This window comes from Drosophila hydei, unplaced genomic scaffold, assembly GCF_003285905.1.
Source record: "Drosophila hydei strain 15085-1641.00,03,60 unplaced genomic scaffold, DhydRS2 tig00000060-arrow-pilon, whole genome shotgun sequence".
Lineage (NCBI taxonomy): Eukaryota > Metazoa > Arthropoda > Insecta > Diptera > Drosophilidae > Drosophila > Drosophila hydei.
The window spans coordinates 169,452-197,094 of record NW_022045656.1 but is presented as its reverse complement, the minus strand read 5'-3'; the positions used below and the strand labels follow the sequence as shown (position 1 = coordinate 197,094).

The window sequence follows — 27,643 nt, the reverse complement described above, 5'->3', positions numbered from 1 at the left end:
GTTTGAAAATTTGATATGCCTCTACGGCAGCTTGTCTCCAAGACACATATTCTTTGGGTCACCACTAAAATTCGGTACCGATTTAGCAACGTCTAGTCTAACTTCGCATCTAATGTTGGGATCAATCGTTACGCTTTCATATACTTGAACTTGAGGTGTTTCTACTCTAAGTGAGCTCACTTGTTCTCTCAATGCTTGAATTTCGGCATGCATTTCATTTCTAATTTGTTGTTCGCTTGCTAGTGCGCTGCTGATAGCGTTATCTATAAAAGCTTTAACTGTTTCTGTGTCCATTTCTGTTTGGTTTGATGTACGGGGTGCAAAGCCTAAACTATATTCTTCGTCGCTATCGATTTCCACTTTAATATTCCTATAGGTCCAACTCATTAGCAGTTGGCGAAAATCCAACAATAAGAGGGAAAACAATCGAAATGACAATAAACCCGCACACAGTTTATATTTTATAGACTTAGTTATATGTATGTATGGATACTTTGGTTTGAAATAATTCAATAGATTTATCTACTACGTCACCTTGCGCTTACATTCACGCTGCCACTTTGTTTTATATTTATTGGAATTTTTAAGTTTTTTCTTTTGTCAGTCACAGTCCCTTACATGTTCTTATGGTGTGGGTGCTTATATGTTAATCCCGTTGGGCGCCAGTTATTTAAGTCTATCCGCTCCAGTAGTCCTCGTAAGGGGATGCCGTCGGGTAGATCCAGGTTGTTAGTTGATAATGTAGATTAGGTTGAGATACGGTTAAGTATCAGATCACAGGCCTTGTGGCTCAGCGATATATTAATTAATAAGTCAAGATTATACGGCCAATTGCCGGAGCAATGTTTATTCAACGTGCGTTAGCTTACGTTATTGGAACAGAACTGATCGTGACAATGAAATGAATAAAAGACTAAAGCTAAGTACATAATAGGGAAATATGCATCCAAACCTAAATACATATTATATAAAGATCACGCCACGGGCTGTCGGCCGCGCGGAGCTATGCCGGCATATTTATGTTAGCTTTACAATGTCTGCGATTGCGACATATAACGAAAACTGCTAATGCCCGCAATAGCATATTTTGCAGACGTTGCGTTCGCAGTGCAACCGAAATCCGGTACGTTCATGTTCTAGCTGCGTGGGTTGCTCCGAACTTAACGCGAGGGTTGTTCGTTAACTTGGTTGTTAACTTGTCCAACCTAGCCAAGGAAGTCGTTGCAAATTGCAAAGTTTGCACAAAATCCAAATACGATAGACACCCGCAGAAACAGGAATTGGGTGCCACTCCAATCCCTTCATACGCAGGCGAAATGTTGTACATCGACATTTTTGCCACCGACAAAAACTATTTCTAACTTGCATTGACAAGTTTTCAAAGTTTGCCGTCGTACAACCACTACCGTCTCGAGCAGCAATAGATGTAAAAACACCCATTATCCAGCTAATAAACATTTTTCCTGAAATCAAAACACTCTATTGTGACAATGAAGCGGCATTCAACTCAGAAATGATCACATCATTCCTGAAGAACAGCTACAATATAGACATTATAAATGCACCACCGTTTCACAGCAGTTCAAACGGACAAGTAGAGCGGTTCCACAGTATCCTGACGGACATAGCCAGAAGCCTGAGGTTAGATAGAAAAGCCAGCGAAACTATTCAGCTCATATTGAGAGCAACGGTAGAATATAATAAGTCAATCCATTCGGTTACAAACCAAAAGCCGATTGTCATCATACATGCCACTTCAACAGAAGTTAGATTATCTGTCAAGAAAAGAATTCAAAAGGCACAACAAGCCGTACTCGATAGATGCAATCCAGACAGGCAGAACAGAGTGTTTGAGGTAGGTGAAACGGTGTTTCTAAAAAGCAACAAGAGACTTGGAAACAAACTAACGCCATTATGCTCAGAAGAAAGGGTAGAGGCAGATTTGGGAACCACGGTTCTCATTAAAGGGAGAGTGGTCCATAAAGATAACCTCAAATAGTAACTAAGGATAGGCACTAAGACACAATAGTTTATTTTTCGCACTGCTTACTCTTTACAGGCAAATAGTTATAAATTCTGAAACACAAAAACAAATCAATTAATTAACTTTTACCGTGAACGAAATTATAAAGGCTAGAAAAGCCGACTTCATAGACTCGCCACATTTGTATGAGGCACTCTTGGCAAGGAATAGAATGATTACCACAGAAATACAAAATTTAATTCTCACGATCACTCTCGCCAAATCAGGCATTGTAAATCCCACAATTTTTAATCACAATGACTTGGAATCATTCCTTCATGAGCACCCCCAGAAGTCCCCATAGTTAGCCTGATGGAAGCTTCTTCCATAAAAGTCCTCCAATCCGAAAACATCGTCCATGTACTAATTGCATACCCTAGCATCAAGTCCGTCTGTAATAAGATAACTGTCTATCCCGTACCGCATCACCACATCATACTACAGCTCCAAGATAACATCGTAGCTGACTGTGACGGTGACATCCTGGCAACCCCGGATTGTACTACAACCAATTTTGGCGCGGTCTGTAAGAGAGCAAAAGGCGAAACGTGCTCTCGAGCCCTACAAGCCGAAGCACGGCGAACTGCCGGTCTCAACCCAGCAACCTGAGACCCATCACCGAAGTAGACGACGGCGCAATCATCATCAATGAAAACTCGGCGGAAGTAAGCTCTGATGAAGGGCCAGAAATCAACATCAATGGAACATATCTCACCACCTTTGAGCGCTCCGCTTTAATCAACGGGACGAGAATCATTAACCAACGTGAGACGTTAAAAAAGAGTCCAGCCGTAGCAGGGTCTCCGCTTCTCAACATCATAAGCCATGACCCAGTGCTAAGCTTACCGCAACTTCATCGGATGAACGACCACAACTTACAAGTCATCAGTGAGTTTAAAGAGGAACTGGAGTCATCCGGATCCCAAGCTAACTGGCTCATCAGCGGTATAATCTTGGGCGTCGCCCTCAGCTGCATCCTCGTGAGCTATCACCTCTACCAACGCAGACAAGCAACAAAAATATTTCAGGAAACCATCAATAAGTACAATGTAACCGAGGCCGGTCACGAACTTAGTGGGGGGTAGTTAACAAGTAACCCTCGCGCTATAACTTTGTAGAATAAGTACTGCCCTCGCTTGCGCATTCCGCTGAAGCGCCAGAGTCAGCGCAATGCCCTTACAAAGTCAGCACCGGTAACATTGTTTAACGGTAGATTTGTTTAACAGTTATGCTGAGACGGCGTGTCGGTCGAATTCTTGTAGCTTAAGAATAACTGTAGTTTGTAGCTTTTGTCTCTTTTAGCTTTCGATTTCATTTTAGTTTTACTTTAAGTACAGTCTGGTTCAAGAGTTTTACGAATAAACACACATTGCTCCGGCACACTGCCGTTACTAAAATCATTTTGCTGATTAATATATTGCTGAGCCACAAGGCCTGTAATTTTGATATCTTAATTATATCCCATCATAATCTGCCTATCAATTTGATCTACATTGTGCTCCGAACGACGGCTTCCCCTAACGCGGACCCTGGACGGACGGAACTTAATAATTTCTATACGACTTTGTGTAGATGGGTGTGTTATCCGTTGTAGGTATCGTGTGCCTTATTTTATTCCAAAAGGTTTTCCTTATAGAACAGGTCGGAAAAGCCGTGACACAGTTGGAGGATCTTATTTTTTCCTCTTTGTTCATATATTCCGTTCTAATACATGTTAGATTGGTACAGTGAGTAATGAGAGGGGATGTTGCACTGTTCAGGCTATGGATTTGGATATTATTGTCTTCTTGGTATGACTCTACTCTTAAGGGTTGTTCTAGGCAGAATAAGAGGTCCTCAGGTGAGCTATTTATTATTTCTACTTTTCCCATGCTGTCCTCTGCCTTATATATTTTCTCTGATATGGTAACGCTATCTTTGATATTTATTTGTTGACAGTAAAAGTCCCCGTTTTGAATTGCAACTGGTATTGAAATCATGTTTTTTGCTTCTGCTGACACGTGATAAATTTCGGATGAATTATTGGCACCGCTGAAAATTGTTAATGACACTCTTGGTGATTCGAGTAAGAGATCGTTTAGATTTATTTTTGCACTAAGTGCATTAAGAACATCCATGCCCAGTAGGCCTTCGATAAATGAATGGAATTTAAACAACAGCAAATACCCCGTTTTGCTTAAATTCAGGCAATAAAGGGATAGTTATCTTCTTGCGAATTCTACAACTGTTAAAGGCTGTTGTTATAATTTTTGGTTCTTGTAAATCTATTATATTAATGATAGGGGCAGATTCAGGATTAATAAATGAGTTGGTGGACCCTGAGTCCAGTAAAAATTTTAATGGTTGTTTCTTGAGGGACGTAATAAAGATATAGTGGAGAGTAGAACTGTCGGATGCTTTTGAGCGAAAATGTTTGTCGGCTTGCTTCATTTCAGTATTATTAAGGTCTCCTCGTTGGTTGTCCCTATTAAATGGATTACGTCGGGTGTCCCTTTGTTCGTGTTCGCCGTTTCGCTGTCTGTCTGTTAGTCTGTGTTCAGGAGAGTCAGAGTTTTTCCGAAGTAACTACGATTTTGATTATAATTATTATTACGGTTGTAACTATAAATTGCGCTCCATTGGGGTTTGTATCCACTTGAGTTATACCTTCCGTATCGTGGTGGTGCGTCCCTGCTGTTTCGGTAGCTATTGTCGTAGTTTCGTCTGTCTCGGGTCGATGCGTTTTCGGTTCTGCATAGGTCAAATGCTTCTTCGATAGTTTGGGATCTTTTAGTCTAATAAGGGACTTCAATGGTTCTCTAAGTTCGCGGAAGAACACCCAGAGACATAGGTTGCTATAAAGAGTCTCTTTAGCTAGCCAGGGAAATCAATTGCTTTTTATATTGAATATGTCGGAATATAATATGGTTAAGGTTAAGCCCCCGACACATTTTCAATGTCGCCGATTAGGGCTTCTTCAGTTCGCCTAACCCCAAATGCACGAATTAAACTTCTTTTTATGTGGTCCCAATTTAAGGAGGGGTTGGCTTGGTCGAGAATATCCCTGGCCCTGCCCACGATTTTATTCCTAATGTTCCTGAGGAGGACTAGTCCATGTAATGTCCGATATGATTCGAAGATTAGAAGAATAAATTCCTCGACACTGGTTAAAAATGGGTGTTGGGAGAGCCGTCAAAAGTTTGCCGTTCTTTAACGTATTCTAACATGGTGTATTAGGTTTACTGAGGACATGGTAACCGTAGGGTTCCATGGTGCATTAGAAGGGCTGGGTTCGTTATTTGAAGATCTGGGCTCCATATTATTAACGTCTTTATTTAACAATGTCACTTCTTCTGTATTAATGGGAGGCTTGGGAGGCTAACGCTGTTTCAAAGCTAATATCTATGTTTCCTAGGTAGAATTAGTTTCGAGACAAACCCTAATTTTGTTTTTGTCATTTAGTCTAGGGATTTATGAATATCAACAAAATGTTTTACGTTATTTTTTAAGAGTTCAAATACTAAGGTGTGTGTGAGAAACAGAATTTCGTATGTTTTCTTTCTATTTTTTTTATCCTTTTTTTCTTTCAGAACTGCAATATATATTTGGTTGGTGTGTGTTCTAATCGAATATGTAATTGTTTGAACGGTTATACGACGTGGCGCAAAATGTGATTCTGATTGTTGCACAACTGCTGAGTGGCCAACCTTGCGTTGCCTTATCTCTTGCAGGGCGTCGCTCGAAGCGTAATATAAATTTCGTTTGCCTTCAATGTAATCGCTCGAAGCGAAATACAAATGTTGTTTCCTTACAATGTAATGTGCGGTACTCAAAAGAGTCGCGGCGCCGGCGCCAGCACTAATAGCGCAATACACATTCACTGTACCTGGGATCTGCGGCATCGGCACTTGTTTTGGAATTTATATATATGTTGTAGCATCACTAATATTCTTATTGTTTGGCATTGCTTTAGCGTAGCAAGTTTCGATTACACTCAGATCCCAAATACAACTGAACTCTGTCAGTCTCTCATTGCTTGGGCCTTCCATCAAACCACACTCGGCGACAGAGCGGTCGCCTCGCTAAAACTTTACCAAACTACAAAACACAGGCAACCAATCGCAACGCACAAAAAAGGATGATGCAATATCAGCATAGTGTTGCAATTATGTTTCTACGAAAATGCTCGAAGACACACCAATGCATATGTAGTGTGACCTTCAAACATATTACCAGCAAGCGCCGGTAAGGCGCCTGTATTTTCGACTACCTACTCTCCGGCATATGTATATACATTTATCGCGACGCGTTGGGTCAAGAAGCTCGCAGTGCGGCCCACGAAAGACACGGCGGCATCATCGAAATGATACCGCAAAACACCGATATCTCTTGTGTTTTCGCAAGGTTTTTCTTTCTTTTCGTTTTTTTTTTTCACACATTTTGTTAGTCTTGTCACCATTTCTACTTATACCACGTAAAGAGCTAATATTGCTGCTACTACTGCGTTGAGCATCTCCTTATATTTTTCGGCTGCTGACGAGCGTCACACGTCCATCTCGTTCGGCTTTGTTATTGCTTCTGATTCGTGGTCAGTGACGTTACTCCCGCTCAGTGCCACATAGTGCATCGGGATGGTCACTTGCGCAATCGCTGAATCATGCATATGTTGACAATAAAGTGCCAAATTGTAGCGTGCGAGGGGCACTCGTAATCTTATATATACCGTGCGGTAAATTAAAAAATGAGGTCAGTATTAACTTCTAACTATATACCGTTTTTTTTTCGATTTGAATCCTTTGGACGAGCCTACAATAACATATACGTCCAATTTACTGTTTATGACTCAAAAAAGGTGTAAATTTAAAGGGTAAAAAAAGATAAACGGGGGTACATAGGAGTCCAACCATCTGTCCGTCTCTTCGCATGAATACAAACCATTTTTCCACTATTAAGGTTAGAGATTTAAGATTTAGAAAATACTCTTTTCCATACGAAGAAACCAAACCGACCATAAAATCGTAGTTATCAAACTATATATATAACAAAGCATATTAATTTTAATTGATAGAGGGAACTACTTTAAGCTTTATACTTCAGAATAGGGGCCCAGAAGGGCATAGAATCATCTGCATAAGGTGTCCTACATATGATATTCAATTGAGAACAAGTACAGTCGTATGTGCCCGCAACATTCCTATTTCTATTGCTCTCATAAATTGAAGTTTAATATTAAATATAGCCAAATTGTAAGAGTTTATATTATTAGCAATGAACTTAATTTTTCATATATGCATATAATCGATCCACGATCGGTTGCTTAAAATTTAAGTATAATATGCTAAGTTGCATATAAGTTTTTAGAGAAAGCATGTGTGACATAAGTATTAAGCAATCAGCTATAAGCGTATGTATTTTCGCGACTCTACTTAAATCAAATAAAATATCAGCTTCTACTTTATAATAAAATTGGCTTTATTTTAGCAGAACCATTTTTATGGAATGATCGTTCAATTATGTGACAAAGTTGAAAATCGTACTCACTTACCTATATTTAAAAATTGTACTAATGCTCTCCGATGGAAATTTACACATTCGTTGATCTACAGCTTCATTAATTACATCCTCCGTATTATGTATTTCTTCGATATTAAAATTGTACACAGTACGCCGTAAATTTATTGCGTATCCTACAGTGTTAAAATACGGCATATCCTCAGGACTGTGGATATAAAGCTATTATTGTTTGATTAAATAAATTTTTTGAAATAATTATAAAAAAGAGTCGACTGATCGACTCAGAGTTACCGTGAAGCATAATGGTTAGTACCTAAATTTTTGAATCAAATATAACCATATCCCGCTGACAATTACTTCAATAGAATATGTAGATTATATATAAATTATGTAATTGTGTTGAATTGTGTTGGGAAGTTGACTTCCTCCCTTGACCTACTGGCCTTTGGGTACAGTGGTCTTATAAAATGATAAAAGCAATTGTCTTGACGGCTTGTGCCGGAGCAAATACGATTTATTCCAATGAGTGTCTACGTAAAACTAAAACTTAAACTCAAAGTCAAAGCTAAAGCTAGAAGCAAAAATGACCAGAGTCATAGCCGGCAGTGCCGACTCAGCATAAGACTCAGCACAAAAGCTCAACATAACTGTTAACACTTCAACTTGCGGTTTGCGCAAGTATCATGTTTACCGTTCCTATTCAGCAGCAGGGGCATTGCACTTATTTGTCAGCGAAATGCGAGTGCGAGGGTAGCTTAATATTAGAGGGCCTAGCGTGCTATGGTTACTATTACCCCACCAAGTTCGTGAGTGTCCTCGGTCACGTTGTATTTGCTGATGGCTTTTTGTAGCTCCTTCGATGATTGTCTTCGCTTAAAAATATGATAGATGATGATAAAACAATTGCATGCGATGCTCAAGATGATGCCAATGGTTAGCCAGCTTGCATATGTACCGGTCGACTCCAATTCTTCCTTAAGTTATTCATCATTAATATTGAGTCATGGCTGATGATATTTAGAAGAGGTGACCCAGCAATGCCTGGCGTCTTATTCACCATCTCGCGCCGGTTGACATATTTAGTGCCATTGACGACTGCAGAAAGCGATTTCTGGGCCGTCGTCTGTAATGACTTTCGCTGAGCTCTCGTTGATAATAATGATGCCTTCATCCACTTCTGTAATGGGATTCAAATGGCTTGGGATTCAAATGGCTTGGTGTGCGGCAAAACGCTGCGCTACCGGCGTGGTGTGCACGGGCGCAAGTATCTCGTGTGGCTAGTTTGTAGATCGCAGCGTAGGTGGTTGTGACGCATTCGTTGACTGCTAATACATCGTCGTTGCATTTGGCAATGGTATCCTCTTCTAGTTATATTGCGACGTGTTGATGTGAGACAGGGAATATTGTGATCATCTTGCAGATGGACTTGATTCTAGGGTATGCTTTTAGTATGTGGAATAACATTTTCGGACTGAAGGATTTTAATTTTTGCCGCTTCGATTAGGCTGACTATGGGTATTTCTAAAGGATGTTCATCTAAAATTGTCTTTAAATCGTTATGATCGAAAATGGTAAGATTTATAATATCAGACTTAGCCAGTGTTATTGTAAGTATCAAATTTTGAATTTGGGTTATTAACATTCTGTTTCATGCTAACAACGCTTCATATAAATGCGGGTTGTCGACAAATTCCTTCTTTTTAGCCTTAATTATTTCGTTTACCGTCGCTGTGATTTTATTAATCTGTTTCTGAGTTCCTGTGTTTATCTCTATCTGCCTGTTATTTGCATTAGCCAGTTGTGCTTCGGACCATTTAATTATTTCGTAATCGGACGCATCTGGAGTGCCAGCTATTACTTTGAGCGCAGTGCCTAAAAAATCTAAGCTTCTCGCCATTCTGTGGTGTATTTTTATTACGGACAACAAATTTTTATATGTCTATGTCTAACAATTCTGACAATATGTAGCTAGAATGGGAATAGTCAATGATCCGACTATGTGCTGTCCCTAATAATAAGAGGATCGTAAGGCTAATCCTGTAAGAGGAGCGGAAAGAAAAACGGGAGGTGAAAAATAATTGTAGAGCATTTTATTTCTATTTTTAGCTTATGTTGAAAAGTGTGGATAATTCTTACTTGAGATTGTCCTTGTGGACCACGCTCCCCTTAATGACAACTGAGGTTCCCAAGTCTGCTTCTATTACTTCCTCCGTGAATAATGGAGTCAACTTTTTGCCTAGCCTTCTGTTATATTTTATAAGAACTTTTTCGCCTACCTCAAAGATTCTGTTTTGTCTATCCGGGTTACACCTTGCAAGATTGTCTTGCTGCGCTTTGGTGATTTTGTCTTTGATGGCTTGCCTAAATTCGCTAGGTGCTGCATATATAACCTCTATAGGCTTTTGGTTTGTGACTGAATGTATGGTTCGGTTGTATGCTACCGTTGCCCTCATAATAAGTTCTGTCGTGTCGGAGGACATCTTGTCCATTCTAAAAGCCCTCGCAATGTCACCTAGAGTGCTGTGGAAACGTTCCACTTGCCCATTCGAGCTGCTGTGAAGTGGGGGTGCATTGACAACATCTATGTTATAGCCATTTTTAAGAAGTGATGTTATAGTTTCCGAGTTAAAGGAAGCTTCGTTGTCACAATATATAGTTTTCACTTCTGGAAAAAAATTTATCAGTTGGATAATGGGTATTTTTATGTCCACTATTGTGCGGGATGACAGTGGTTGTACTACGGCAAATTGTCGCCAGCATATGACGGTATTGGGGTCACCCCCATTTCCTGTTTTTGTGGGTGCCTGTCATACTTTGTTCTGGTGCATGCTTTGCCTCATTTGCCAGTTTAGCCATATTTGGAAAGTAATATTCACGGAGAATTTGTTTTACATTTTCTTTCTTTCTAACTTTCTAACTGGTCATTTTTGTTAGTAATGTCTTCCACCATGTTCTTACAGTGCCAGAATTTTGTAGCAGGGTAATTTAATACCAAGTCGTGTTGGACACAGGCTAAAGTCGGCAAATCACAATGTATTGCATTTACAGCGTCTGCGACAATGAGTGGTTTCAGTGTTTTGAAAAGATTATTCTTATCTGTGAAGTGAATAATGTGACGGATCTTTTTACCAAAAAGTATAATGTCTTGTTTCTATTCGAACCGTGCTTCTTCTAAAACAATTTGGTTTTTGAAGCAGTTAAGTGGGTTTTCGGTTGTTTCGACCGTGTAGGTCAGTGAAAGTTCGCTATGAACAGTAGCAGCGTCAGATTGGGGTTCATTTTCTAAGGCATTCACGTTTTGCCTTGATAGGGCATCCGCAACTAAATTTTCCTTCCTTCAGTGAAGATGTTAATCTCCCTTGTGCCATATAGATAGTTTTGTAACTTGCCTAATGCCCATACAATGGCCAATAGCTCTCTTTCGTTAGTGGCATAGTGTGCCTCGCTTTGTTTTAAAGCTCGTAAAATCATGGTGACCGGTCTACCCCCTTGGGATAGAACCGCGCCGATGCCATCCATTGAGGCATCAGTGGTCAGGTCAAAAGGCTGTTTGAAATCTGGATACATGAGCATGACATCTTCTGATGCCAAAATGTTTCGCAGATTTTCAAATGCATTGCGTTGGGTTTGGTTGAATTCAATTTCGATTTTTTTGGATCTGTGTTTACTGACAGAGCCATTTTCTCCTTTAAGGATGTTAGTTAAGGATGCGAAATTCCTGATAAGCCCTCTATAGTAATTAGCGAGGCCGAGAAATGACCGGAAACTAAACAAATTTTTTGGCTCGGGGTACTCTTGTATAGCTTTGACCTTCTCGGAGTCAGTCGCGGCACCGCCTCTAGCAACTATAAATCCTAAAAATTCTACGCTCTCTTTGAAGAATTTCGTTTTTTCCTGAGCTACTCTCATGTTGGCTTCACACAGGCATTTTAATACCGTGTCGATGTGGCGAACATGATCGGCTTCATTTTCGGAAAATATTATTACATCGTCTACATATACATAACATATTTTCCCTAATTGTTCCCTCAAAACATCGTCAATGGCTCTTTGAAAGATGCTTCCTGCATTTTTTAAGCCGATGGACAATCGGCAGAATTCGTACTTGCCACCATTTATTGAAAATTAGGTTTTTTCGCGGTATTGCTCCGCTAAGTAGATCTGGTGGTACCCTGACCTTAAGTCTAGGGTCGTGAAAAATTTTGCCTCACCTAGATTCGCTAGAATCATCGGAATACTCGGCATGGGATATCTGTCGGCAATAGTTCGCTCGCTTAGCTTTTTAAAATCACCAGTCTCTTTTTCTTGTTCCCATTGGCATCTGCCCCTTTTTTGTCAACAACTCATACAGGGCTGTTATACGGGGATCTTGATGGTCGTATGATGCCATCTTTGAGTAGTTGCTTGATTTCATCGTTTACAAAGTCAGCAACTACCATAGGGTATGGGTACAGTTTGGAATATGTTGGTTCTTTATCTATGGTACGGATGGTAGCCACAATTGAGGTATTAAATGGCAGCGCCTCGTTAGAGGTTGAGAATGCCTTTGTTCTTTTTAATATCATATCCTTGAACTCCTTTTTAATGGAGAGGGGTACGATTATGTCGATGACGTTTGTAAAGTTTACATTGTCACAAATGTGGTATTGAAGTGAAAGGGGTATCGATGGGCGTTACATTTGGGAGCTCCTTTACGGGCCTTATGTAATTTTTCGTCGCCCAGCCAACTGTCGTTTGATATACGGCAGCTGGGAGCGTTCCCTAAAAAATTTAATGAGTCACTGTTATCTATTGATTCATTATCATCGTCTATGTCAGCTACAATGGCTGTTGCTGCGTTGTTGTAATTTTGTTCCTGTTCGTTAGCGGCTTCTTGAACGACATTATTCAAGCGTTGACGCTCTTGGCCTGTGGCCCGATCGGAAGTATTAGATCTTTTTGAGGTCTGCTCGTTATTTGTTTGGGGTCTTGCATAAGCAGTGGGCTGTCTATGTCTGGATATGGAGGGATCAACCTCCATTGTCCTGCCTATCGTTGTTGGAGTTTTGCTTTTTAAAAAAATGTGTGTTTTTTTCGTGGCCCCGTTCATCCCTGTTATTGTTATTTTGTCTGGTGTGACGGTTTTTATTAGTCTCACTTGTTTGAGCCCTTTCTTCTAAAGCCTTGGCATAAGAGACCGAGAAAATACTTCGATCAATGCTTGCCTCCGCCTCCCTGGCCAAAGCCAAGGCGGATGGCAAGTCCCTGGGTTGTGCTGGGAACACAACGGATCGCAACGATTTTTTAAGACCTGATATGAATGCATGTAGTGCGTCGGATCTAACCTCTTCATTGATTATGGTAGCTTGGTTTGCCTCGTGGGTCATAACCACTTTGTTGGTTACAAGAGTCAGTTTTCGTTCGACCTCGTCGAAGTATTCCATGAGGCTTAAGTTACCCTGCCTACACATATCTAACGATTGTCTCAGTATACGAAGCGATGTCTTGTCCGCATAAGTGCAGACTAGCCTCGCTACGATTGCATCAAAATTTAGCACTGTGTTATGGGATACTAAGAGTGCTCTAGCTGGACCTCTAATTTTATTTCTAATTATAGTCACGGATTGGTAATGCTACTGACGTTAAACGGCTTGAAGAGTTCATATGCGTCTACAGCTGTTTGCCTCCAGGCAACATATTCGTCGGTGCTGCCGTCAAATTCGGGGATTGATTTGATAATATCTAACGGAATGTCGCATCTTATTTCTGGGTTGACAGTGATTCTTTGGTATACCTCAACCTGAGGTGCCTCGACTCTTAATCTGTTGACTTGATCCCTTACTTCATTTAACTGAGTATGAAACCTCGCCTCTTGCTGTGCCAATGCTTGGCTAACAGCGCTTTGTATCAAAGCCTGCACCTGATTCGGGTCCATTATATTTTCACTTTGCACTCGACTATTATCAGTGTCTAAATCCCACTGTGTTTCACCTTCACTTTCGCACTCGGTTTTTATATTCCTAACAGCATCAAACCAGCTCATATGCACTATTATATTAAACTGGCACTTGTTTTTGTGAAAATGTAAGTGATAGCTTATTTATCTCGCATAGACATGAAACACAGAATCGGAATATGATTTTGTAAATATTGAGTTACTTTTTATTTAAACATTCAATAACATCTGCCGCAGTCAGCAGTTTTCTTTGGTTGTGTGTTTTATGAACGAACAAGAACAATTCATGAACTTACATATTATTGGTCCCAAAATTCTAAATTGGTTGTGTATGATGGCGTAAGTCCTATATGTTGTTGGGCGCCAATTATGTAATTGTGTTGATAAAATAAACTTCGGTTATGAAGATTATGTTGGGGAGTTGACTTCCTCCCTTGACCTACTGGCCTTTGGGTACAGTGGTCTTATAAAAAGATAAAAGCAATTGTCTTGACGGCTTGTGCCGGAGCAAATACGATTTATTCCAATGAGTGTCTACGTAAAACTAAAACTTAAACTCAAAGTCAAAGCTAAAGCTAGAAGCAAAAACGACCAGAGTCATAGCCGGCAGTGCCGACTCAGCATAAGACTCAGCACAAAAGCTCAACATAACTGTTAACACTTCAACTTGCGGTTTGCGCAAGTATCATGTTTACCGTTACTATTCAGCAGCGAGGGCATTGCACTTATTTGTCAGCGGAATGCGAGTGCGAGGGTAGCTTTATATTAGAGGGCCTAGCGTGCGATGGTTACTTGTTAACTTATATAAGTTAATAACCAAGTTAACGAACAACCCTCGCGTTAAGTTCGGAGCAACCCACGCAGCTAGAACATCCATGTATCGGATTTCGGTTGCACTGCGAACGCAACGTCTGCAATATATGCTATTGCAGGCTTTAGCAGTTTCCGTTATATGTCGCAATCGCAGACATTGTAACGCTTACATAAATATGCTGGCATAGCTCCGCGCGGTCGACAGCCCATGGCGTGATCTTTATATAATATGTATTTAGGTTTGGATTCATATTTCCCTTTTATGTACTTAGCTTTAGTCTTTTATTCATTTCATTGTCACAATCAGTTCTGTTCCAATAACGTAAGCTAACGCACGTTGAATAAACATTGCTCCGGCAATTGGCCGTATAATCTTGACTTATTAATTAATATATCGCTGAGCCACAAGGCCTGTGATCTGATACTTAACCGTATCTCAACCTAATCTACATTATCAACTAACAACCTGGATCTACCCGACGGCATCCCCTTACGAGGACTACTGGAGCGGATAGACTTAAATAACTGGCGCCCAACGGGATTAACATCTAAGCACCCACACCATAAGAACATGTAAGGGACTGTGACTGACAAAAGAAAAAACTTAAAAATTCCAATAAATATAAAACAAAGTGGCAGCGTGAATGTAAGCGCAAGGTGACGTAGTAGATAAATCTATTGAATTATTTCAAACCAAAGTATCCATACATACATATAACTAAGTCTATAAAATATAAACTGTGTGCGGGTTTATTGTCATTTCGATTGTTTTCCCTCTTATTGTTGGATTTTCGCCAACTGCTAATGAGTTGGACCTATAGGAATATTAAAGTGGAAATCGATAGCGACGAAGAATATAGTTTAGGCTTTGCACCCCGTACATCAAACCAAACAGAAATGGACACAGAAACAGTTAAAGCTTTTATAGATAACGCTATCAGCAGCGCACTAGCAAGCGAACAACAAATTAGAAATGAAATGCATGCCGAAATTCAAGCATTGAGAGAACAAGTGAGCTCACTTAGAGTAGAAACACCTCAAGTTCAAGTATATGAAAGCGTAACGATTGATCCCAACATTAGATGCGAAGTTAGACTAGACGTTGCTAAATCGGTACCGAATTTTAGTGGTGACCACGAAGAATATGTGTCTTGGAGACAAGCTGCCGTAGAGGCGTATCAAATTTTCGAACGATACGATGGAAGTGAAACCCATTACCAAGCAGTGGCTATATTAAAAAACAAAGTGTGTGGCGCAGCACGCTCAGTGCTCACATCCCACAATACTGTGCTCAACTTCAATGCAATCATCGCTAGACTTGATTGCACATACGCGGACAAAACGAATTGGTTAGGCAAGGTGACCTAGACATAATGCAATATTATGACGAAGTCGAGAAAAAACTCACGCTCGTTACAAACAAAATTGTCATGACACATAATGAACAGGCAGCATCTATCCTCAATGCAGAAATTAGGAATGATGCCCTGCATGCTTTTATGGCAGGCCTTAGGAGGCCTCTAAAAGCATTGGTCATACCGGCACAGCCTAAAGATTTGCCATCCGCTTTAGCGTTGGCTCGCGAGGCTGAGAACAGCATAGAAAGAAGCATGTTTGACCTATGCCAAAACAATCTAAGATAGGAACCACTCTAGGGAGCCTAATAAGCAAGGAAATAATTCCAAATACCAAAACAGGGAAAATATTTCGAGAAAAATCCACACTTCAAACAAAACCAAAATAAAACCCAACAAAGCGAACCCGGACCAAGTTCAAGCAACAGGCCCAACAACTCTAACCAAGGTCAGAGCCAGGCGCATGGACATCGATCCATCAACTTCAAAGTTTAGACAACCGACTAATTGGGGTAAACCTCAGAGTAACCCCACATACGGCGAAGCTCAAAAGAGACAGAACACGTCAGAACGTGTGTCAGGGCAAAGACGCCAAAGAATCAATAATGTAACTCAACAGAACTCTAACCAAGAGGATCAAGACTACACAAGTGCAGCAGAAGCTGCAGTTGCTGAGGCCTCCGATGAGAGTGATTCGCTAGGAGACAATGACCTATTGAATTTTTTAGGGAACGCTCCAAATTGCCGTTCGTCGAGCGACAATTGGCTGGCAAAACATTAAAAATCCTAATCGACACTGGGGCGGCAAAAAATTATGTAAAACCCGTAAAGGAGTTAAAAAACATAACACCTGTCGACACCCCATTCACTGTGAACTCCATACACGGGTCCAGTAAAATTAAAGAAAAATGTTCCATGAAAATTTTTGGAAAAAGTGCCCCATTTTTTATTTTAGACACTCTTGACACTTTTGATGCTATAATAGGCTTCGATTTATTGACACAAGCAGGGGTAAATCTAAATTTAAACAATAATAATATCACCTACGGCAATACGACGGAGGTGTTGCATCACCACCTATGCGATAATGTACACGCATAGATGACATAGTAGTCCCCGATAATGTAAGGGACAAGTTTAAAAATGTCATACTGAAAAGGATTGGTACATTTTCGACCTCTAACGAGGCGTTGCCATTTAACACATCGGTTGTGGCCACAATCCGCACCATTGACGACAAAGAGGTATACTCAAAACTATACCCATACCCGGCAAGCGTAGCCGATTTTGTTAACAACGAAATCGCTCAATTACTAAAAAATGGCATTATAAAACCATCACGGTCTGCATACAACAGCCCTGCATGGGTTGTTGATAAAAAAGGTACAGACGCAAACGGCAACAAAAATAAGCGACTCGTCATCGATTTCCGAAAGTTAAACGAGCGAACCATCGCCGATAGGTACCCAATACCGAGCATCCCAATGATTCTAGCCAATCTTGGAAAAGCGAAATTTTTCACAATACTAGATTTGAAATCTGGATACCACCAGATTTATCTAAATGAAAGAGATCGCGAAAAAACGGCATTTTCGGTAAATGGCGGAAAATACGAATTCTGCCGGCTACCCTTTGGGTTGAAAAATGCGGGAAGCATCTTTCAAAGGGCAATCGATGATGTATTAAGAGAACAAATCGGAAAAATATGCTACGTCTATGTTGATGACGTGGCGAAAACGGCATGGTAAGCAAACACATGTCCAAAAAGGTTCCAATTGACTTTGACAATGCACAACGCGACGCTTTTGACCGCCTAAGAAATATTTTGGCGTCAGAAGACGTCATACTCATGTACCCGGACTTTAAAAAACCTTTTGATCTAACGACCGACGCTTCCGCTAATGGTATCGGTGCAGTACTGTCTCAAGGGGGAAGGCCAATCACAATGATATCTCGAACATTAAAGCAAATTGAATCTCATTATGCTACCAATGAAAGAGAATTATTGGCCATCGTATGGGCTCTTGGAAAATTACAGAACTATCTGTATGGCACCAGAGAACTTCACATTTTTACGGACCATCAGCCGCTCACCTTTGCAGTGTCAGAAAAAAACACTAACGCAAATATTAAAAGATGGAAAGCATACATTGAAGAGCATAACGCACAGATTCATTACAAGCCTGGGAAAGAAAACTTCGTGGCAGATGCCCTGTCCCGGCAAAACGTTAATGCCCTGCAAGATGAAACACAATCATGTGCTGCTACCATCCATAGTGAGATATCCCTGACCTACACAATCGATACAACAGACAAGCCCGTTAACCTTTTTAGGAACCAAATTATCCTAGAAGAAGCACGCTACAATTTGTATCGTAGACTCATCATATTCGGCAGAAAACCCCGCCATGTGATACAATTCACAGACAAGAATGACCTCCTCGAATCCATAAAGCTTGCAGTAAACAGTGATGTGGTAAACGCATTCTATTGTGATCTCCCGACCTTGGCAGTCTGTCAACACGAACTCGTATCACTCTACCCTACAACAAAGTTTTGGCACTGCAAGAATATTGTAGTCGACATTACTAGCAAAAGTGACCAAATAGAAATAGTTAATAATGAACATAATCGCGCACATAGAGCAGCGCAGGAAAACATGAAACAAATTCTTCGCGAATATTATTTTCCAAAAATGGCCAAATTAACTAAGGAAATAGTCTCAAATTGCAAGGTGAGCACTACCGCTAAGAATGACCGTCACCCAAAAAAACAAGAACTGGGGGAAACGCCCATACCATCCTATACTGGTGAAATGCTGCACATAGATATCTTCTCCACTGACCAGAAACTATTCTTGACATGTGTTGATAAATTTTCCAAATTCGCCATTGTACAACCCTTATTATCCAGATCAATAATAGATATCATTAACCCCATGTTACAGTTAATCAACATTTTTCCAAGAATAAAAACAATCTATTGCGACAATGAGGCATCGTACCTCGCTACTAAAAAATCAATTTAACATAGACATAGTCAACACCCCTCCACTACATAGCTGCTCAAACGGACAGGTGTAGCGCTTTCATAGCACTCTATTAGAAATAGCCAGATGCATTAAAATTGACAAAAAATTAAATAACACAACACAGATAATAATAAGAGCAACTATAAAATATAATAGAACAATTCAGTCAGTTACAGAACAGAAACCATTAGACGTCATTCACTCTCAAAATATCGATTTACAACATAATATCAAAGACAGGATAATCAAAGCCCAGCAAGATCAACTCATCAGATGTAACACAAATAGGCAAAATAGGGTATTCGATGTAGGTGAAAAAGTATTCATAAAAAACAACAAGAGGTTAGGAAACAAGCTGACCCCATTATGTTCTGAGGGACACATACGAGCAAACCTAGGGACGTCTGTACTTATTAAGGGGAGGGTGGTCCATAAGGACAACCTTAAATAAACTACAAAATTTTTTGGTTCCACACAGTTAATATAACTTCGCTTCACATTTCCTACAGGTTGACCATCATAATACTGCCAATTCTAACCGCAGCGGGGGCGCGCATCACCGACTTCTCAAATGCGAAATACATTCCTGTGCTAGACGGTAGTGTTTGACTATGGGAGCAAAGTAAATTCATACGACACTCGACTAACTTAACAGAATTCTCAGCCATCATAGACGATACCATAAAATTATCCGAACTATTTCCCCTCTCTCACATGCGAAAGCTTTTAGAAGTAGACATAGAACACGTCCAAAACTTATTGTCCACTCTAACAATACACCACAGGATAGCAAGAAGTTTAGACTTCCTAGGCACAGCACTAAAAGTAATAGCTGGAACGCCTGATGCGTCTGACTTGGAGAAAATTCGAAATTCGGAAATACAATTAATAGAATCAAACAATAGACAAATTGTAATCAACACAGAAACTCAGAAACAAATCAACCTGCTCACAGAGACAGTTAATAGAATAATCAAAGCTAAAAAGTCTGAAATGGTTGACACCCCACACTTGTATGAAACACTTCTAGCAAGAAATAGAATGCTTATCATAGAAATTCAAAACCTTATGCTTACTATTACGCTTGCCAAATCAGATATAATAAATCCAACTATTTTTGATCATAAAGACTTAAAATCTATTTTCACTGAACAGCTCACAGAGGTCTCCATAGTTAGTTTAATGACAGTATCAAAAATTAAAATATTTCAATCCGACAGCACCCTTCATATAATTATAGAATACCCTAATATAAGATTTGTTTGTAAAAAGATCATAATTTTTCCGGTGGCACATCAAAACACCGCGCTACAATTACACGATAAATAGTAGCTGAATGCAAGGACGGAGTGAAAGCTGCCACCGATTGCGTCACAACTAACCACGCAACATTTTGCAAGCTAGCCGCGCATGATACATGCTTCCGCGGATTACACTCAGGCGAATCAGCCATATGCCGAACGCAGCCCAGTCACCTGGAACCTATTACAAGGGTTGACGAAGGAATGATCATCATCAACCAGCCTGCGAGAGTTAGTATAGATGGAGGCCCCACAATATACATCAGGGGAACTAATCTCATAACGTTTGAGCGCAACGCCATGGTAAACGACACCACGTATCTCAACCACGATAAAACTGTCGATATGGTTCCTGGCATTCCGACTTCACCTTTACTGAACATTACGGGACACGATCACGTGCTAAGCCTACCCCTACTTCAGCGAATGAATGAACACAACCTGCACGCCATTAGGGAATTAAGCGACGACATGTCATCTAACGGATCTCCCAAGTTCTGGTTCGCCATTGGAGTAACTATCAGCCTTCTGTTCTGTAGCCTCATCGTAGTTGGCCTATGTTGGTATCGGAAGAACACCTCGATTAAGTTGCAGAGATTCATCCAGGAGTTGCGCATCACCGAGGACGGCAATGAACGTAAAGGGGGAATAGTTAACAACCAAGTTAACGAACAACCCTCGCGTTAAGTTCGGAGCAACCCACGCAGCTAGAACATCAACGTATCGGATTTCGGTTGCACTGCGAACGCAACGTCTGCAAAATATGCTATTGCGGGCATTAGCAGTTTTCGTTATATGTCGCAATCGCAGACATTGTAACGCTAACATAAATATGCCGGCATAGCTCCGCGCGGCCGACAGCCCATGGCGTGATCTTTATATAATATGTATTTAGGTTTGGATTCATATTTCCCTTTTATGTACTTAGCTTTAGTCTTTTATTCATTTCATTGTCACGATCAGTTCTGTTCCAATAACGTAAGCTAACGCACGTTGAATAAACATTGCTTCGGCAATTGGCCGACTGACTTATTAATTAATATATCGCTGAGCCACAAGGCCAGTGATCTGATACTTAACCGTATCTCAACCTAATCTACATTATCAACTAACAACCTGGATCTACCCGACGGCATCCCCTTACGAGGACTACTGGAGCGGATAGACTTAAATAACTTATATGCTTGGATCTTTTCTTTCGTGTAAAGTGCTGTTAACTTATTACCTAACCTTTTGTTATTCTTAACGAACACCACTTCGCCTACCTCAAATATTCCGTTTTGCCTGTCTGCGTTAAATCTTTGAAGTACAGCTTGCAATGTTTTGTCTGTCAAATGTACTGTCAAAATTCGATTGATGTCATCATCAAGCGTTTTTTGGTTCGTGACCGAGTGGATTGATCTATTATATTTTAAAGTTGTTCTCATAGTTAGATCCACCGTAACGCTAGCTTTCCTATCAATTCTTACGCTTCTGGCTATGTCTGCCAGAGTGCTATGGAATCTTTCCACCTGACCGTTTGAAACGCTTTGTAGTGGTGGTGCGTTAACAATATCTATGTTGTAGCTATTTGTCAGCAGCGATACTATTGTTTCAGATTAAATTCTGCTTTTGTTCTATTGTAATGATTTTCACTTGCTCATTTTTGTCATCTGACACGTAGTCTTGCAATGCCACAATTTGGTGGCTGGAAGTGTGGGAAATCTCAATAATATTGAATAATAAGCAGTTTTAATGTTTCAAATAAGTAATTTTTATCAATAAAACTGATGATATGGCGAATTTTTTTGCCGAAGATTATAATTTTTCTCTGTATCGGGAAACGTGCCTCTATTAAGACAATTTGGTTTTCAAAACAGTTTAATGGCTTTTCAGTTGTCTCTACCGTGTAAGTTAGTGAGATCTTATTATGTATCGTAGCAGCGTCTGATAAGAGCTCAACTTGGAAATGTTCTTACTCACGGAGTCATATTTTCCTCTGGGGATGTTGGTCAATGGTCTTGCTACTGCTGCAAAATCTTTAACAAAGGCTCCGTAGTAGCTGGCTAAGCCAGGAAATGATCGCAAGTTGAACAATTTTTTGTCTCACGAAATTCCTGGATAGCTTTCCCTTTTTCTGGGTAAGTTTTGGCCACGTGTTTGTTACTATGAAGCACAAAAATTCGACGCTTTCTCCGAAAAATTTGGTTTTTTTTCGCACAAGCATTCCAACACTTTGTGTATGTGATGAAATTGATCGGCTTTATTATGTTGTCGAAGTACACAGATCAACTCTTTCCTATATGTGCCCTAAATGTTTCCAAGGAGGATGATAACTCTTTCGGCTGTGCTGGAATATCTACCGTTGTTAGTAATCTTTTCATACCAGACGTAAATGCGTGAAGCGAATCTGACCTTACTTCTTCTTCAATGTAGCTTGCTCAGCGCCTTTGCAACTGCGTTGTAATACTCCATAAGGCTTAAGTCGTCTTGTCTGACCAATTCAAGTCGTTGCCTCTACAGTCGTAGTGACGTAGTGACTAGATAGATAGCGTCAAAATTGGGCACTATACTTTGCGACACTAAAACTATCGAGAGGGATGTCGCAATTTATTTCTGCTTGGGCTGAAATTCTTTGAAAACTTTCTACTTGCGAAGTTTCAATACACAAGTTATCTATTGTAGTTGCCATGGCGTTTAGTTGAGACTAAAACCTTACTTCTTGCTGGGCTAAAGCTTGGCTAACAGCGTTTTGGTTGTGTAGTTGGCTAACGTGTGAAACTGGGTTCTAAATATGGCTAGTGCAAAGCTCTAGGCTCTTACCTGACTATTATCACCTGTTTCCCATCTTATTTCGCTATCAGCTTATAACACTATCGCACTCCACTTTTATGTGTCTCGCTACATCAAACCGGTTCATGTGCTTGCTAGATTTTTCTTCCCACTGAAAATGGCAAATCAGGGTATAATGGTTTTGTGCAAATGTATGTAACAGGCAAGAGGAGGCGTGGCACACCCCATAGAGTATATATTCTTGATCAGGACGACAAGTCGAGTCGATTGAGCCCTTTCCGTCTGTCTATTCAAAGAATCGAAATTGCGATTGAATTGTGTTTGAATTATCTTCTGCTTCTTAAGCCAAATCTGCAACTCTTCTTGCAAGCGGTGCAGTTGCTGCGTTGGTATAGGCGGTGTTCTTAAGCGATTAATCCCTGGGTTTGAGCCTTGGCGGTGCTGGTAGAGTTGGTGCGCGTAGTGTAAAAATTGTGGGTTCGAATCTTGGTGTCGTAATGTCGGTTTTTACTTGTTTTTTTTTTTAACACTCGATACAAACTACGGAAAATATTAAAAAATGCTGATAAGACCTGGATTAGGGTATCTCCTAGTCGGACACCCCTACTAGAGCTTTTTTATTTGTTTTGATAACATTTTGTGGTGATAAAGAAACATACGGCACTGAAGTGGCACAATTTCGTTGAGAGCTCTCAGGAAATATTACCAAATGAGTACTGCTGAGTAACACAGCAATCCGATAACTTAAATGTCATGACCGGCGCGGTTTCTCGGAAGAAGTGGTAAGGTCCTTGAATCATTCAGCACACCGTCGGGAGCGCCATCTAAGACTTTACCTAGAGCGATAAGATATATGCTATACCTTGCTTACAAAAAAACATAGCTTAAGTGACGTACTCTTTAAAATAATTCTATTAAATAAATTTTTACCATGCATGTAGGAACGTAGGAGATTTTTAATTTTCGTAGGATTATAGTCTGATCAGACTTTATAAATCTTTACTTACCTGATATTTGTATAATTTTCCATTTTGCAATACTAATTTAAGTGACCGATCTTTATCCAAAGATGAATATTTTAATGGTAAATGATTTTGATTTTTGCTGAAAATTGTATAAGCAACAAAAAATGTAGTATTATAATTATAATTTCCATTACAAAATGTTTTGAAAAACACTCACTACACATTATTTATTTTTACAGTCGAATCCTGATAATTCGAATTGACAAGGAAAGATTTTAATTTAACGAGATTTTATATAACGGATTTTATTTAAAGTTGATATGTAAATATTTAGTTGTAGCATAAATAAATATTTGTATATTTATTTCTACGTTGTACGTATATGGCATTACATATTTGAAAATAAAATTTAAATCGAAACATAAAATAAAAGTTTGAGCGAACGTACGTTTGATATTTTACACTCAGTGAAAAAAATCGAAAATTCCGGCAAATTCCTGTCGATCTACAATCGTCAGAACTAACTGTCTGCAAAACATATCAGAAATTTAATTGACAATAAATTCCGTTTAGTATTACGAATAGCAAGAAGTTTATGCCTGGAAAAAATACTACGGATTAACGATGCGTCCATAATGTGTGGAAGCATTCGCGATTCGAAAGTACTTTTTTCAAAGTCCCATCTGTTAATTTTTTTTCAAATAAATAGAAATAACTTAAGCCTTTAATATTCTCATTTGTCTGGCAGACCTATAGAAACTTATTTTAAGTCTTCTAAGTTCTTATGGTCTAGACTCTGTATAAATAGAAAATGGAACATGAGTGTATAGTGGTTTTCTTAAGATGTATCCAACAGACGAAGGAGTCGTGGTCGACCTCACAAAATATTCTTGTTCAAAGACGCATTACGCAAAGCATGTCAAAAATCAACATTTGTATGGAAATCAAACAAACGTGACTAAAAATTAGAGATCCACAATTTGAAAGGTTTTTAAAATTAAGTGAAAGTAGAGGAATAAATATATATATGTGTGTTCATAAATATATGTATTCAAAGTCGAAATCCAAGAAGATTATTACACAAATATTTAGAAAGCTTCTATGTTTTGGAAAGCTTCTATATTTTTTAAGAATTTTAAACTTTAGCAAAATAGAACTTGCAAGGGTTACAGTCGATTTAACAGGAATTTCTTGAGAGCTCTTAAGAATTGGATCCTTAAAAGGTATGACTGAGATTGACTGCACTCAAGAACAATGTTAAACGAGTACGAAAGCTCTAGTCAGGGTACTACGAGATACCTTGATCCCAGTCCCAATATTTTCTATTATTTCTATCGAGTATTACAAGAAAAAATAATAACAACCGCGACATTCCGACACCGAGATTCGACCAATCGCGCATAAACTCTACCAATACACCGCCATTTCATAATTAATCAAGTAAGAATGCTCTAGGCGACTTATAGATATCTGCATTTTTTAATATTTTCCGTAGTTTGTATCGAGTATTCAAAAAAAAAAAAAAAACAAATAAAAATCGACATTACCACACCAAGATTCGAACCAACAATTTTTTTTAATTTAATTTTTTAAAAAATAAATAAAACAACAAAAAACTACAAATCGCCGCGAGTTTCGAACCCACATATTTACAGCTTACGACTGCCGCCTCTATCAGCACCGCTTGCAAGAAGAGTTGAAAATTAGGAGTAAAGTAGCAGCATTCAATCGCAATTTCGATTCTTCATATAAACAAGAATACGCGCATTTGAATTCATGTTTTAACTAATGTTTTACTTAATGGATTTTAATGAAATTTTCAGCATATAACAGACAGAGCTCAATCGACTCGGCTTGTCGTCCTGATCAAGAATATATATACTTTATGGGGTCTTCCGTGCCTCTTTCTGCCTGTTACACACATTTGCACATAACCATTATATCCTGATTTCCCATTTTCAATGAGATCAGGTTATAAAAACAACGAATCAAATAAAAATCTATTTACAAATATAAATTAAGAAAATTAATAAAGAAAATATATCGAGCTAATATTAAAATTTTCAATTATAAGAAGCAACAAAGAAAAATAGTAATAGGAATATCAAAAGAAACAAAATCAAATATAAGCTTAGTGTACCGAACTTGCAGCTGCGCAGTGTAACCTGAGTCGAAAAAATAATAAACAGTAAAACACAAACCAAAATTACATAGTACCCGCAGTACTTAATACAGTTGAATTACCAACTTCATCACCAACCAACGCCAATAACGACGAATATAACCAGAGACAGCAGCAACGGCAAGCAGACAGACAGATGCATCAAACAGTAGAAATGGTGCAACAAATTCCATCGAAAACTATATAGACCGAATAATCAATGATAGATTGGCAACAATACAAGTAAGGCTATCGATTTTGCTGAGGCAGCCGCCTATAGTATAGACCCGACTATAGAGGCAACAATACTGACTTAGACCGCGTGCCAGACATAGTAAAAGGAATGAGAGAATTTTTAGGAGATCCTGCTGAGTTTAGCTCATGGAAAAAGGGCGTAGATACGATTCTACAGGCATGCTCTAGTATAAAAGTGTCACCAAAATATTTTGGTATTCTACAAACATTCCATAGTAAAATAACTTATCATACAGACCAAGTACTAGACTCTTACAATATGCCCCCGAACTGGGAGGCAATGGCTCGATGCCTTACTCTACATTTTGCGGACAAACGCGATTTAATTATACTGGAGTACCAACTTACCCCTATGATACAAAACGTACAACAGACAGTTGAGGAATTTTACCAGAATATCTAGAAGCACCTATCTTTAATCCTCAATGAGGTTAATTGTGTGAATTTAGACAGACAAACTGAGGTAGTTATGACAAAATCCTGTAGGGATAGGGCATTAGATGCGTTCATAAGAACCCTACGTTGTGATTTACCACGCCTTCTCGGAATCAAGAAACCAACTGACTTACCGCAAGCATTGCATTTGTGTCTAAAATTAGAAAACCAAACCTATAGGACAACCTACGCAAACAATAGGCAGCAAAATGTGAAATTCAGAAACATAGACCAGACTCCATCAAAGAACCCAACTTATATACTCTCAACTTATTTGCCATCTCAGAATCCACCTCCAGTTCCGACACGTAGACTAGTGTCACTACCCAGATCATTCTATAGCTATAACCAGGTACAGCCCGGTCAATTCCAAAGACCATCAAACCAATTTGATCACCAGCAACAATATTGGCCATAACCCACCCAGACCCAACCAATATGCAAACAAAAATGGTCAACTATATGAACAGACCTCAGTTTGAGATCGGTAAAAGGTCGACATTCTCCATAAACCAAGACGGGAAAAGAAAAAGAATGTCAGGAACAAAACGAACAAGGCTATGCCGAGGCATACGCCACCATGACGGATTATGAAAGATACGGGCAGGCAATGATAGAAGTTAACAACTAGGAAGAATGCGTCATGAGCTTGGCAGGGTACATTGAGCAGCGACCCAGAAGCCACAAAATACTCCAATACAGATTTTAATTTTTTAGAAAGAGCGACTCCTCGCTACCCTATATCGACTGTCGAGTGGGGGGTCACAAAATTTTCAAAATTCTTATCGATACTGGTTATAGCACAAACTATATACAACCGAAGCATGTTACAAATCCAAGACCAAACGAAACACCTTTTAAGCAATAACTGTAGGAGGTAGCATCGAAATAACACACTACAAACTTGCAAATTTATTCAACTAACCAGAATGTAACGTAATATTTTTTCTTTTACCAACTCTAAAGTCATTTGATGCCATTTTTGGCAACGATAGCCTTAAAGATTTAGAAGCATTAATCGACGTTTATGGGCTACGTCGATTACTGCTTCTAAAGGAGAAACAAGTAAGAAAACTCGGGGTGCCCGACTAGGAGATACCCTGA

At 39.4% G+C, this 27,643-nt stretch overlaps 1 protein-coding gene across 1 annotated transcript in view; it reads right to left on the bottom strand.

The window, feature by feature from the left end:
* Positions 1-27,643, bottom strand: part of LOC115483804 — a 180,940-nt gene that overhangs the window by 80,801 nt on the left and 72,496 nt on the right. The window contains exons 4-5 of the mRNA XM_030226124.1: positions 23,731-23,827; positions 7,548-7,735 (exon numbers count right to left, since the gene is read on the bottom strand). Coding sequence (XP_030081984.1) covers positions 7,548-7,735; positions 23,731-23,827 — 285 coding nt within the window. The remainder of the gene's footprint in view (positions 1-7,547; positions 7,736-23,730; positions 23,828-27,643) is intronic.